General features: G+C 39.8%; 1 protein-coding gene across 1 annotated transcript in view; it reads left to right on the forward strand.

The window, feature by feature from the left end:
• The first annotated feature begins 14,371 nt into the window (after positions 1 to 14,371).
• Positions 14,372 to 15,000, forward strand: part of LOC137654297 (phenoloxidase-activating factor 1-like) — a 26,398-nt gene continuing 25,769 nt past the window's right edge. Inside the window, exon 1 of the mRNA XM_068387923.1 lies at positions 14,372 to 14,543. Coding sequence (XP_068244024.1) covers positions 14,532 to 14,543 — 12 coding nt within the window. The 5' untranslated portion in view covers positions 14,372 to 14,531. The remainder of the gene's footprint in view (positions 14,544 to 15,000) is intronic.

Below are 15,000 nucleotides of genomic sequence, written 5' to 3' on the forward strand. Positions count from 1 at the left end.
ATTTTTCAAATACTTCAAATGATTATTATATTGATAACGATGATAGTAATAAGAGGAATACGAATACGATTATAAAAAGAGAAAGTCTCTCTCTCTCTCTCTCTCTCTCTCTCTCTCTCTCTCTCTCTCTCTCTCTTTATATATATATATATATATATATATATATGTATATATATTTATATATATATATATATATATATATATATATATATATATATATATATATATATATATATATATATGTGAATATATATATATATATATATATATATATATATATATATATATATATATACATATATATATATTTTTGGGCTCAAGCCATGTCGTCCTGATGGAAGTTCCTATAGGGTAGCTTCCTAGGGTATATTACAACTACGGCGATATTCCCAGAGAATTTACCTTAAGGTACCAGAATTCTAACTCCTGGAGCGAATATCCCTCATGAAAGGGATATCGCGACATATCAGAGGACGTATTCTTGACACGCCACATGGCAATCTGCACCCCAAACAGAGATTACGTATCGAGGGGTCAATTGGCAAGAAACGAAATCGGGAAAGAAAAAGGGGGAGCCGCTCCCAAGGCTCCCTATTCTCCAGTTTCGTAAGCGTGCCTGGCGCCAATCCTGGCGCCATCTGTATTCCTTTTTGCGTAGCTTAACAACTCGGTGTTTTTTCCTGTGTTTCTCGCAAATCTTGGATTTATTCAGCTTTTTATGGCTTCTCCAACTTCGTCGGCCTCTGATAAGTTGAGTACTATGTCTTTTATGTATAAATGTAGGCTCTTGGTAAATCTTTAAGTGATTAATAGGTTTAATCTTTGTTACAAGAGCCGTAGCCTACCGGAGGCGTCATGGACGCTGTCGCTCGCTAGGTATAAGTTTAGTTAGCCAGAGCGACATTCCCGGTTGTTTTGCTTTAATAAATTTTAGATATTTAGCATTACATAGGATTTTCTTTCGTGCTTTAGTATTATTTTGGCGAAGTATTCGCCAATTCTGGCCTACGCTAGGCCATGTAGCCTAGTCGTTTGGTCCTAGTACTTCATGCATGATTTTGGTTTTTCCGAGTGTATTAAAATTTTATTGAAGCTTTAGGCTGTTTTTTATAAATTTAAGATCATGTTGAATATTTCCAAGATAGTATACGAGTGAGTTTCGGTGATTTAGGTAATCGATTCTCTTGGTGCCTAGGCTAAGTTGCTTATGGAGCCTTAGTATACTTTCTCATACTCCCCGGTTGCTTTCTTTTCTTCGGAGAAGGTATGCAATCCCTTTCCCTCTGTTTAAGCCTTGGGCTTATCCCTAAGTGGTTTATCTGAATTAACTTTCGATAAAACTATACTGGGGTGTTACTGTACCTTCCTGTTCCAGTAAGTCTGGTTTCAGAGAGGGACAGAACAACAGAGTTTTTAGTCTGAGTCTGTGTTTGTCTGGCTTGGGGTAGAGTCTCCCTCGCTGGCCTGACACAGACATAGGAGGCTTAGCCTCCTTAGGTCACTACCGAAGGTTTCTGTACGAGATGATTCCTTCTTTTGTGATCTACCAGACTAGTCCTTGTTGCTGTTCTCGGGGGAGGATAAGATTCTTTCCCTGGGAGTAGCAACACCTTCCTTGCTTTGGTTCTCTGGGAGCTGGCAAATATTGCTGGCCTCCCTCCTTGGATCTCCCTTAGGCTAAGATGAGTTTTCTTGGCTGCGGGTGATCCTTCACTAAAGCAAGGTTGGTAGGACCCTCTTTTGTCCCTTCCCCCTCTATCTCCGTAATGGCCTAGCCATTACAGTACTGTATGTCATTCTACATCTGGACCTAGGATATGTTAGGATGTGGAATTGACTCAGTCCCTTGCCGGCCGGCAAGGGTCTTCTGCTTTGAGTGCTGCCCGGACCTCCCTTGGTCCCTCATCCATGCCTGCCTGTAGAACCAGACGGCATTGGTCAGGAAGCCTGAATTAGATTCTCCCCTTCCTTATATGCACTCTTTCGGATTGCCGGGCTTGGAGGTAGTGTACGCTCTTATCCCGGCATCCATTCTGTTTTCTTCTAGTGCTGTACCCGACCCGGCTGCCGGCCTATGAGGCCGGCAGCCGGGCAGTCGTAGTCCTCTGGTTCTTTTGCTGCTGGCTGGCATCGGTTGTGTACCTTTGCCGGCCGGCTAATGTCAACCCTTGTCTGCCGGTCGCCAAGAGTGTGGCCGGCAGCCGGGTACTACCTTGTGTAGTTGCCGGCCGGCGGTCATTGCCGGCCGACATTGGCTGTTGCCGGCCGGCAGTTACTGCTGGCCGGCACATGCATTTGAACCAGCGTTCTGCCGCCTTATAGCTGTTAAGTAGTATACTTTAAAGCTAGTTATGGTGTGTGCCGGCCGGCAAGTGCCGGCCGGCAAGTGCCGGCCGGCACATAACCTTCTATACTGTACCAGTATTCTTCAGTATAACATATACTGTAAGAAGAAAACTATAGTATAAGTTTTGGTACAGCACTGTGTGTTCTAACACTTTTGTGTTGTCTTGCACAGCCCTTTGCTGTTGCCTTACAGATAAGAAAGTGAGTTCTTTCTTGTCTATTATCCAGGATTTTAAAATCATTGCTTAGGTGTGAGCTCCACCTGTTTCCTCTGGAAACTTTGCATTGGTTATTCTAGAAGAGATTAACCATTCGATTTTATTATCTGGAAGGCTGCAACAATTGGTTGTGAAGGAAACACAAGTGTGTGTCTTTCCTTTCTGAATTGTTATGCTATACTATGCATATCCAGTGATACATAGTTCACTTGATACTCATGGAAATTTCTTCTCTTTACAGGAGGACCCTCCGAAGTGCGGAAGTGTTTTCTGCAACGTCCGCAGTAAGAACCTCTGCGGACATGAGTTTTGTAGGAGGCACGCAGCATGCGCTGTCTCCAAGGGTGATCTCCAGTATTGGGACCCTCAGGTATGTACCGTGTGCACTAACCTGATTACTGAGGCCTTTGATTCCCCTAGGACGGCGGAATCAAGGGATATAGCAAGGGAGAAGCTTCGTACCTGGCTAAGGGGCTTCCAGAAGAACACCTCTGGACCTTATCTTCCAAGTGAGAAGATGAGGGCGTATCTTTTCCCTAGGGCATCAGCTGATGCAGTGATTCCCCAGCCTCAAGAGGAGATCCCGAAGTTCAGATCCAGGTGGATGCTGAAGTCGCGGTCGCTATGCAAGACATCCAGTTGGATGACAGGATGTCTGACGTGGACGAGCGTCTGGAGGAAGACCTCCTGGCAGAAGCCCAGGATGAAGTTCAAGCCCCAGACGTTGTAGAGGAAGAGGTCGACGAGGTGTCGGCTACTCCGGTTCAGATCCCGGAGCCTATTCCCTCAACATCGGCCGCTCTCCCAGTAGAGCTGGGACAGGCCCTCTCCTCCATTGTTGGAATGATCCAACAAATGCAGAAGGAGAATCAGGAGAAGGCGGCTGCAATGGAACTGCGGATGCAGAGCCTTGCAGCATCACATGGGCCCCAGAAAAGGCTCAATGTGAAAGACCTTCCCTTGTGCTCAGATGCTAACCCATGGAGGTATGCTGAGCACATGCCGATGACGACTGGAAAGATCGTCATCTCGGATAAGTTGGGTTCAGTTCCCCTAGAGGAGGTGGAATTCTGGCCCAGCAAGGCGTCATATCCGGACTGTTATCTCCGGCTGAGGAAGGAACCAGCTTCAAAGGAGGAGACAGAGCCGAAGGAGGTCATAGTGATGGACCATGCTAAGGCTCAAGCTTTGCTTTCATCCTCGATGAAAGAGAGGGGCTTCTCGAACTCAAAGGTAGCTGCATTGAGTAAGAAGCTCCCTTCCTTTGTGTCCTCTCCTGCTAGAGCCTTCCCCTTTTTACAGAAAGGGTTTGCGGCTGTACTAAAAGCAGTCGAGGCCGGCAAGCCTTGCCCCTCCCTGGAGGAGTGTAAACCCTTGTCGCTGGCCCTGCCTATGGACCACAAAGACTGGAAGGACGTCCATCTTACGTTCTCAGTTGGGAAGTTGGAGGCTGATATTGCCGGACGTCAGTTCGGCGAGGACCTCCCTAAGCTGTCTGACTTTCTTTTGCGGAGAGAGTTCGAGACAAAAGAAAGACTGGCTGCCTCAATGTCTCTTCAGACTACTCTTGAGACGATGGCAAGTGACCCCAAGGTCCATGAAATGTTCATGGTAGTGGCCAAGACTCATCTGGCCACAGTGACGAAGGACCTTTATGGCTTCGTCAAGGCGAGGAGAGCTTGTAGGGAGTTCGTGTTCACCTCGGCTACGGTGAGGCACGAGCCAAGGAAACTAATCTCCTCCAACATTTGGGGCAAAGACCTTTTCCCTAGCGATTTGGTCAAAGAAGTTGTTGATAAGGCCCCCTTGGAGAATAGAAACCTTCTCCAGAAGTGGGGCCTGGCTATCAAAAGAAAGTCTTCCCCGGATGAGTGTCCTCAACCAAAGAGGAAGACTATGAGGACTAGGCTACCGTCTCGGCCAGCCAAGCCTCTTAGACAGCAACAGCAACTGCAATTGCCATTGCCTTCAGTGCCCCAGATGGTGGCACAAACCCCGACCACATTTCAGTGGGTACCCCAGGCTGTGTCGACACAGTCCACAGCATTCACCCCAACGTTCGAAGGGCAGTCTACTTCCTTTCGAGCAAAGCCTAGAGGAGCAGCCAGAGGCTCGTCTAGGCACCCCTCAAGGGGAAGGGGATTCAGGGGTGGTCGCGGTCAGGGAAGCAAGACCTCAGGAAGGCAGTCCAAGTGAGATGATGCAGGTAGGAGGGAGACTTCAGAATTTTCGGGATCGGTGGACCTTCGATCCCTGGGCCCACAGCCTACTCAAGAATGGACTGGGCTGGAGCTGGTACAGCACTCCACCCCCGTGCCCTCGGTTTTTCCAACACTCCACCCCCGTTCTGGAGGAGTATGTTCAAGAACTGTTGGAGAAAAAAGTGATCCGAAGGGTGAAGTCCATCAAATTCCAAGGGAGGCTGTTTTGTGTTCCCAAGAAAGACTCGGAAAAGCTCAGAGTCATTCTGGACTTGTCGCCACTCAACAAGTTCATAGTGAATTGCAAATTCAAGATGCTAACACTGCAACACATAAGGACCTTACTGCCCAAGAGGGCATATTCCGTCTCTATAGACTTGTCAGACGCCTATTGGCACGTTCCAATCAACCGTCGACTCTCCCCCTACCTAGGGTTCAGGCTACAACGAAGACTATACGCCTTCAGAGCCATGCCATTCGAGCTAAATATAGCCCCAAGGATTTTCACGAAGCTTGCGAGCGTAGTTCTCAAACAATTACGCCTAAAGGGAATTCAGGTAGTAGCCTACCTGGACGACTGGCTGGTGTGGGCAGCATCTGAGACAGAATGCTTGCAAGCTTCCAGTCAAGTGATCCAGTTCCTAGAGTACCTAGGCTTCAAGATCAACAGAAAAAAGTCTCGACTTTCTCCATCTCAAAAGTTCCAGTGGCTGGGAATCCACTGGGACCTAATGTCACACCGTTTCTCCATCCCGGCGAAGAAAAGGAAGGAGATAGCGGGTTCTGTCAAGAGACTTCTAGATTCCGAAAGGATATCAAGACGCGAACAGGAGAGGGTACTGGGCTCTCTCCAGTTTGCTTCGGTGACAGACCCAGTGCTGAGAGCACAGCTAAAGGATGCAACCGGAGTTTGGAGAAGTTATGCATCAAACGCGCAAAGAGATCTGAGAAGACCAGTTCCGCTTCGGCTACGTACTCTTCTCAGGCCTTGGTCCCAAGCCAGACATCTAAAGAAGTCGGTTCTTCTTCAGCCACCACCCCCGTCGGTGACGATTCACTCAGACGCCTCGAAGGAGGGATGGGGAGGTCACTCTCATCGGAAAAAAGTCCAGGGGACTTGGTCCAAGCTATTCAAGACCTTTCACATAAACTTTCTAGAAGCTATGGCAGTGCTCCTTACCTTAAAGAAAGTCTCCCCGCGTCACTCGATCCACATAAGGTTGGTGATGGACAGCGAGGTAGTTGTGAGATGCTTGAATTGACAAGGATTGAGGTCACCACCTCTCAACCAGGTGATGTTGGCCATCTTCCGATTGGCGGAAAAGAAGAAGTGGTACCTGTCGGCAGTTCACCTTCAAGGAGTCCGCAATGTGACAGCGGACGCTCTATCCAGGTTCACACCGATAGAGTCGGAATGGTCCTTAGACGCAGGATCATTCTCCTTCATTCTGAATCAAGTCCCAGAACTGCAGATAGACCTCTTTGCGACGAAAGACAACAAGAAGTTGCCCCTGTACGTGTCCCCGTACGAGGACCCCTTAGCGGAAGCAGTGGACGCGATGTCCCTCGACTGGAACAGATGGTCCAGGATTTATCTGTTCCCTCCTCACAACCTTCTGTTGAGGGTCCTCAACAAACTGAGATCCTTCAAGGGGGGTAGCGGCAATAGTGGCCCACAAGTGGCCGAACAGCGTGTGGTTCCCCCTGGCATTGGAACTACGGCTGAAGTTTGTACCGCTACCAGATCCAGTTCTGACCCAGCGAGTCCAGAAGTCGACTGTCTGCGCTTCATTACAGAAAACCCGGACCCTGCAGCTCATGATTTTCTCTCCCTAGCGGTGAGAAAGCGTTTCGGGATTTCGAAAGCCAGCATAGACTTCCTAGAGGAATATAAGTGCAAATCTACTAGAAGGCAATATGAGTCATCTTGGAGAAAATGGGTGGCCTTTGTCAAGGCAAAGAATCCGCAGGAGATCTCGACAGACTTCTGCTTATCTTTCTTCATCCACCTCCATGGTCAAGGGTTGGCAGCTAACACGATTTCAGCATGTAAGTCTGCTTTGACAAGACCCATTCTATATGCCTTCCAGGTCGACCTAGGTAACGAGATCTTTAATAAAGTTCCGAAAGCCTGCGCTAGGCTCAGACCTTCAGCACCTCCAAAGGCCATTTCATGATCTTTAGACAAAGTTCTTAATTTCGCTTCTCTGTTGAGCAATGAGGAGTGTGCGTTAAAGGATTAGTGAGATTGTAGCCCTCCCGAGAGAGGCAGGTCGTGTTCAGTTCCTGGATGGGGGAGAACTGAACCTGTTTCCGGATCCTACGTTTCTCGCCAAGAATGAGTTACCCACCAACAGGTGGGGTCCCTGGAGAATCTGCACTCTGAAAGAAGATGCATCTCTATGTCCAGTAGAATGCCTAAAGGTCTATCTTCATAGAACTTCAGACTTCAAGGGTGGTCAACTATTCAGGGGAGAAACATCAGGCTTAAATTTATCTCTGAATCAACTCAGAGCGAAAATCACATATTTTATTCGCAGAGCGGATCCTGACAGTACACCCGCAGGTCACGATCCGAGGAAAGTTGCCTCATCCTTAAATTTCTTTAATTGTATGGATTTTGAACATCTCCGTTCATACACTGGCTGGAAGTCTTCCAGAGTGTTCTTTCGCCACTATGCGAAGCAAGTAGAGGAACTAAAGAGATCTGTGGTAGCAGTGGGTCGCGTCGTTAACCCTACTGTTTAACTCTGCGAGGAACAGTGGTTTTAATTGGGACGATTAATTCCAGGGTGAGTGTGTAGTTACATACTGTACTACAAACTAAGTGAGGGCACTGAGTTGCCCACGTAGACTGTTCCATTTCCAAAGGTGAACCTAGCATAAGTGCAGACATGTGTGCCGAGCGTTTCTAACGCTAATGTGATTGATTTGTAATACAGACTTTTATGACTTTGATACCTCGGTATCTTAATAGTGGCATTTAATGTTTTTTCTTTCAGATAAACAAGTTCTGTTTACTATCATACTTATGCTTAAAGTTTTGGGTTATCCTCTTCTTATATATATATATATATATATATATATATATATATATATATATATATAATTGTTGTTAACCTGTCTATTTATTGTCTGTCAATAAACTTGTTCTTGAGAACCTTGCGTCTCCTTCACCTGTGTCAATTTATTGGTATAATTGAGCATTCATTCTATGTACCTTATCTGGGATAATTCTAATAGAATTGTTCCTTTATGCAAGCTATGTTGCATTGGTTTATGCTTTCCCTTAACGGGAGGACTCCGTCCCATAAGGGGACGGTGGCGGTTTTACAAGTTTCCTCCTATGCGGATATAAACCTTTGACCAATACAAGTATTGTGCGGAGAACTGGTCGATATTTCATATTGACGCAGTGGTTCTTTACAAACTATGCTTTACTTAATATAGGGTGAGACCACTATATTAGCTTGCCTGGTATTCATACATAGGTATATGTACTCTTCGAGACTTTTCCAGAGTCTAGTAGGACTCTTCCCTGTAGGGGGCAGGAAGCTCTAACATGGTTTATAGTTAGTTGAAAAGATGTATAACGGTAACATCTTAGGTCTCTAGGTCTAGTCGACCGGGGAAAAATTACCTCCGGGGAGTACGGCACGTTCTGAGAATCCACAGATACAGTAATGCTCTGGTATACTTCCATCAGGACGACATGGCTTGAGCCCAAAAAACGGATTTTGAGCGAAGCGAAAAATCTATTTTTGGGTGAGATGGCTATGTCGTCCTGATGGACCCGCCCTCCCCTTTCTATGAAAGGGCTGTAGGACCCCTCCCTACATACAGTATCTGTAGCACCTCGTGTACGCTACAAGGAATACAGATGGCGCCAGGATTGGCGCCAGGCACGCTTACGAAACTGGAGAATAGGGAGCCTTGGGAGCGGCTCCCCCTTTTTCTTTCCCGATTTCGTTTCTTGCCAATTGACCCCTCGATACGTAATCTCTGTTTGGGGTGCAGATTGCCATGTGGCGTGTCAAGAATACGTCCTCTGATATGTCGCGATATCCCTTTCATGAGGGATATTCGCTCCAGGAGTTAGAATTCTGGTACCTTAAGGTAAATTCTCTGGGAATATCGCCGTAGTTGTAATATACCCTAGGAAGCTACCCTATAGGAACTTCCATCAGGACGACATGGCCATCTCACCCAAAAATAGATTTTTCGCTTCGCTCAAAATCCGTTATATATATATATATATATATATATATATATATATATATATATATATATATATATATATATATATATATATATATCGCCAGCAGTCACTCTCAGCTCTCCCCGTCCTTCGGGCACGGGTGAGGGAGAGTAGTCATACCACGGTGAAAGGAAGTTCCCGTGCAGGTATGTACATATCTATCTAAATATTTAGCCGTCATTTTAACGGGTCGCATACACTAGTTACATCATTAATTACCAGAGTCAAAGATGCAATTTCCAGTTATCAAATTACTTTTGCTATAAGATGAAATTACAAAATTATATAATGAAGAAGACAAGAACAGATAAACATGTAATCCAAGATAGTCTTCAGAAAGAGAGAGAGAGAGAGAGAGAGAGAGAGAGAGAGAGAGAGAGAGAGAGAGAGAGAGAGAGATTCGAAACCTTTACACTTTTACACTGAGAATGCAATTTTATTAATGTTCTATGTTGCAGATATACTTCTGCCAATTCTTTAACAGATATTCTCTCTCTCTCTCTCTCTCTCTCTCTCTCTCTCTCTCTCTCTCTCTCTCTCTCTCTCTTGTTCATGCTTCATACGAGTTTCTAATATTAGCTTTCGAAATCACAGAATATGTAGGTAATATATACGTATGACCGAATATTTGCTGAAGGGGAAATCCCTCCGTGTGAGAGAGAGAGAGAGAGAGAGAGAGAGAGAGAGAGAGAGAGAGAGAGAGAGAGAGAGTGTGCAGTGCACCAAGTATTATTACTGGTCAAGAATTCTCGTTATTTTTAAGCTATTAAAATCATATACACACACAGCTAACCTTCAAATATTATCTGAAGCTCTAGGAAAGAGAGAGAGAGAGAGAGAGAGAGAGAGAGAGAGAGAGAGAGAGAGAGAGAGAGAGAGAGAGAGAGAGAGAGAGAGCTTCCCTAATCCATTACATGACTTCATTTCCTATTGCCATAAAAATGTGGATACGTGAACAGCAACAATAATGTCATTATGTACATAATTACAATCAATCTCATACATAAATTGAATCACTAATCGTTGAGGTTTGAGTTCAAGACTTGCTAGTGGTGTACACAAGGGATCAAGATGTATTTTTTGATGTTATTTTATGTGAAAATAATTCGGAGAAAGTAATAATAAAGCATGTAACGTCATGTTCTCTCTCTCTCTCTCTCTCTCTCTCTCTCTCTCTCTCTCTCTCTCTCTCTCTCTCTCCTTATCTAAATTCATTTTCAGAGTGAGGAAAGGAAACAAGGAAATAAAAAACTACAAGCGAAGTAATAAACAATCAAAATAGAATATATCAAGAATAGTAACAACATTATATTAGATCGTTCATATATATGTATGTATACATAGTATATATACAGTATATATATATATATATATATATATATATATATATATATATATATATGTATATATATATATATATATGTGTGTGTGTGTTGTATGTTTACACAGTATATGTAAATATATATATATATATATATATATATATATATATATATATATATATATATATATATATATATATATATATGTGTGTGTGTGTGTGTGTGTGTATGTGTGCATATGTGTGTGTATCTCCCAAAAGTATTAAATTCATATCAATTTTGCTTCGTTCTTGGCTTATTTCATTCAGTTTATCATATTCTCATATACATTTTTATAATACTGACTATATAATAAAGACACTTTACAATTCTCTCTCTCTCTCTCTCTCTCTCTCTCTCTCTCTCTCTCTCTCTCTCTCTCTCTCTCTCTCTCTCTCTCTCTCTTAGCGTCTTCCACCGTTTCCTCAAATCCTTTTGATACTCATCAAATCCCCTTATTGACAAATAATTGTTTCTAAACTCCATCGTAAACAAAGAGATCAATTCCACATCCATATCTCTTAAAAGGGATATGACCCGGGGTATTCCGTGGGTACTTTCTTATCTGAACATAAACTAGGCAACCAATTAAAGGGTATTTTTTTTTAACCCTATACTGACGTCATTTCCGTTCGTTATTATGTTACTCAGAAGACACGTGATCTGTAATTACAGGAATAGAGATGGTCATTGGTCGATGTTTAGATCATGGCAAGTTTTTTTCCTGTTTCATCCGGTGTTTTTCCTTATTTTTTATCATTATAATATCATATAGTATTATTATTATTATTATTATTTCTATCGATATTAACATTTTCATTGTCAGTATATTAATAATGTTCATAAATTCCTATTTTCAAAATCTGTATTTGATCATTAGTAAGAATAAATACCATATTGATCATTAACCAGCTTACTCATCCTTTTGTTTCTTTATAAATACTTATAGACTTTCCTGTGTGTGAATATATATATATATATATATATATATATATATATATATATATATTCATATATATACATATGTATATATTTATAAATGTATATATACTGTATATATATACACACACACACACACATATATATATATATATATATATATATATATATATATATACATATATATATATATATATATATATATGTATATATTTATAAATATATATATATATATATATATATATATATCCATATACATATATATATGTGTGTACATATATATATATATATATATATATATATATATATATATATATATAATATATATTTATATGTGTGTGTGTATGTGTACATATATATACATATATATATATGTATATATATATATATATATATATATATATATATATATATATATATATATGTGTGTGTGTGTGTGTGTGTGTGTGTGTGTGTTAAATTGAATTCCTTTTTTCCCCTGGTCTTGCTTTTATCCAATCACTTTCATATATATATTTCGTTATTCATCATCTTTTGTAATCATTTATTCATCACGAATTTCGTTACATATTCTATTCTATGAGTTTCTTTATCATTACATATTTAGAATACTTTATTAATAAATTCCCTCAGAAGAAGCTCATCTATCTATATGAATCTTTAATTATTTTATCAATATTCCTTTATGAACCGAAATTTTTTCCTGTTGGAGCTCTTGTGCTTATAGCATCTTGCTTTTCCAACTAGGGTTGTAGCTTAGCTAGTAATAATAATAATAATAATAATAATAATAATAATAATATAATATTAATAATAATTCTGATAAAGATTATGATGATGATGATGATGATGATGATAATAATAATAAACAATAATAAACATTATAATGATAATGATAAATAATAAACATAATAAAAATAATAATAATATTTGATCTAAATTCTACTTTTTATCCATATATATATATATTCATCATATTTTCCGTTGTTCCCTGGCTGGAATTTTCTTTTCCTACTTCATCAAAACGTTTCTCTTTTCCTATTACTCCGTCACGATCTGGCCTGGAGGTCCGGCTATAACATTTTCCCAGAGTCGGTGGCTGAGGTCAGTGGCTCGCTACCGCTCGCACTACCTCCTAGGTTCATAAGGTCTGGGGTAAGTCTCCTTGTGCCACAGCGTTCTTTTGCGTTGATAAAACCCATGGTTATGTTAACATACAGGATTTTCATTTTTCACTCGATTCATTGTCATTTAAAAAGTCATGTAGAATAAATCAAGGGTTAAGATCCAAGTAAAAAATACCACTCTTTGGATGGGTGACCACAGAGGAATACCAAATATGACACTCTCTTCTGGCAATTGTTGAAATCTGCCGAGGGAGACGATGGGTTCCAATGAGACCCTGAAAGAAAGGATAGAGAGAAGACGGAAGGTACTGAAAACAGTGAGAACAATATTAAGACGTCTCATTGTTATTTTAGTTCTTTTGTTTATTCACTTCCGTGAAAGCTTGCTTAAAAGAAAGTTGATATAGTTGTTATTCATGTTCGACATTAATGTCTGGGAAATGTTGAATGGAAATTATATTATCAACAATGATAAAGATGAACATGACCGTGCAACCACTCGCAATATTTTCTCTCATCTTGAGAACGTTTTAAAGCGGAGTCAATTCTATTGGATGTTCGAATCTCAACGCATAGGCGAGGTTCCGGTGTTTAAGTGGAGAAAGGTCGGAAACGCTACGATGTGTAAGATGGTGCAAGATATTCGTAGTAATGGTTCTCCTTCTGGGTATAAGCAATATGGTATCTTAACTATATAATAAGCAATCTCATACCAATTGCTAGTTCAAAAATGAATGTTGCGTGTGACAGAAGTTTTTTCTTTTTCTTGGGAGTCACCCTTTTCCAATGATGCAATATATACATACATACATATATATATATATATATATATATATATATATATATATATATATATATATATATATATATGTATATATATACACACACATATGTGTATATATATATATATATATATATATATATATATATATATATATATATATATATTTATATATGTATATATATATATATATATATATATATATATATATATATTATATATATATATATATATAAATCATCATCATCAGCAGCAGTTAAGATTCCATTGCAGAACAGACCTCAGACATGTCCTGCCACTTGCGCCTGTTTATGGTTTTTCTATGCCAGTCCATATCCACCAACTTTCTTAGTTCGTCCATCCATTGTCTTCTTTTGGTTTCACTGCTTAATTTGTAGTCTCTAGGGATCCATTACGTTATTCTTAACGTCCATCTGTTGTCAACCATTCTCATTATATGTCCTGACCATGTCCATTTCATTTTCTTACCTGTTGTTCTCATATATATATATATATATATATATATATATATATATATATATATATATATATATATGTATATATATATATATATATATATATATATATATAGATACATAGATACATAGATACATAGATAGATAGATAGACAGATAGATAGAGGTATTTATATACATATATATATAAATATATATATATATATATATATATATATATATATATATATACATATTATATATATATATATATATATATATATATATATATATATATATATATATATATATATATATATATATCAGCACGTGACACAACATAATGTCAAGTCATTGACACAGGGACTTTTATAGGTTAAACCACAGAATTTGTTACACCACTTACAATTATGCATCGCATATACTCAACCTTTTTTAACTAGATAATAGCTCAAAACTACTGTCAAATACTTTTTTTATCCGAGTAAAACTTCCAGTAGAATACTTCTTAATATATATTTCTACTTATAAAAAGGAGTGCTTGTCACCATCATCCTGCACATCCTACGCATACGTTCAACACAGTTCCATGACGTCTCGGAAGGCCTCTGGAGGATACTCTGAGAAGGGGGGAGTAGTCTCGATGGTCATCAAAAGCAACTCTCACTTACAACGAACAACAAGAGTTGGCTATAATACTCCAACAACAGCAACGAACATTCAGTAGTGATCTGAGAGGGAGACAGTGAACATAAGTATCTTCGAGAGAACTTATTTGTCCTTCATATTTCATCGTTCTTAGGTTGCGTTTTCAATATACTTAGCACTGATTTGAGATCGAGGAAATGACACGTACCGTAAGTTATCTTATCATTTTTATGTTATTAACATGTAGAAATTTATGATGTTTACAACAGAGTTTTATACACAAACACACACCCAAACACACACACACACACACACACACACACATATATATATATATATATATATATATATATATATATATATATATATATATATATATATATATATATATATATATATATATATACAGTATGTGTGTGCGGAAAAAGTATGAATACTGCCCCTACATATTTATACGGGAAAATTATATTTCAATACCTTACAGTAAGCTGTTTTTACTAAATTCCACAAAAAAGGAAAAATACTTCCAGTAAAGGATCTTATGTTTGTGATTCCTGTCAATAGATTGCATCCATATGGAAAGTTGGATTTTATTGCATCTTTGATTAGTACTGTATGTTCAATAAATTTCCTTAGCTCTTCTGACTGATAATTGTGAATGTATAT

Source organism: Palaemon carinicauda, chromosome 15, assembly GCF_036898095.1.
Source record: "Palaemon carinicauda isolate YSFRI2023 chromosome 15, ASM3689809v2, whole genome shotgun sequence".
In the NCBI taxonomy this organism is placed as follows: domain Eukaryota; kingdom Metazoa; phylum Arthropoda; class Malacostraca; order Decapoda; family Palaemonidae; genus Palaemon; species Palaemon carinicauda.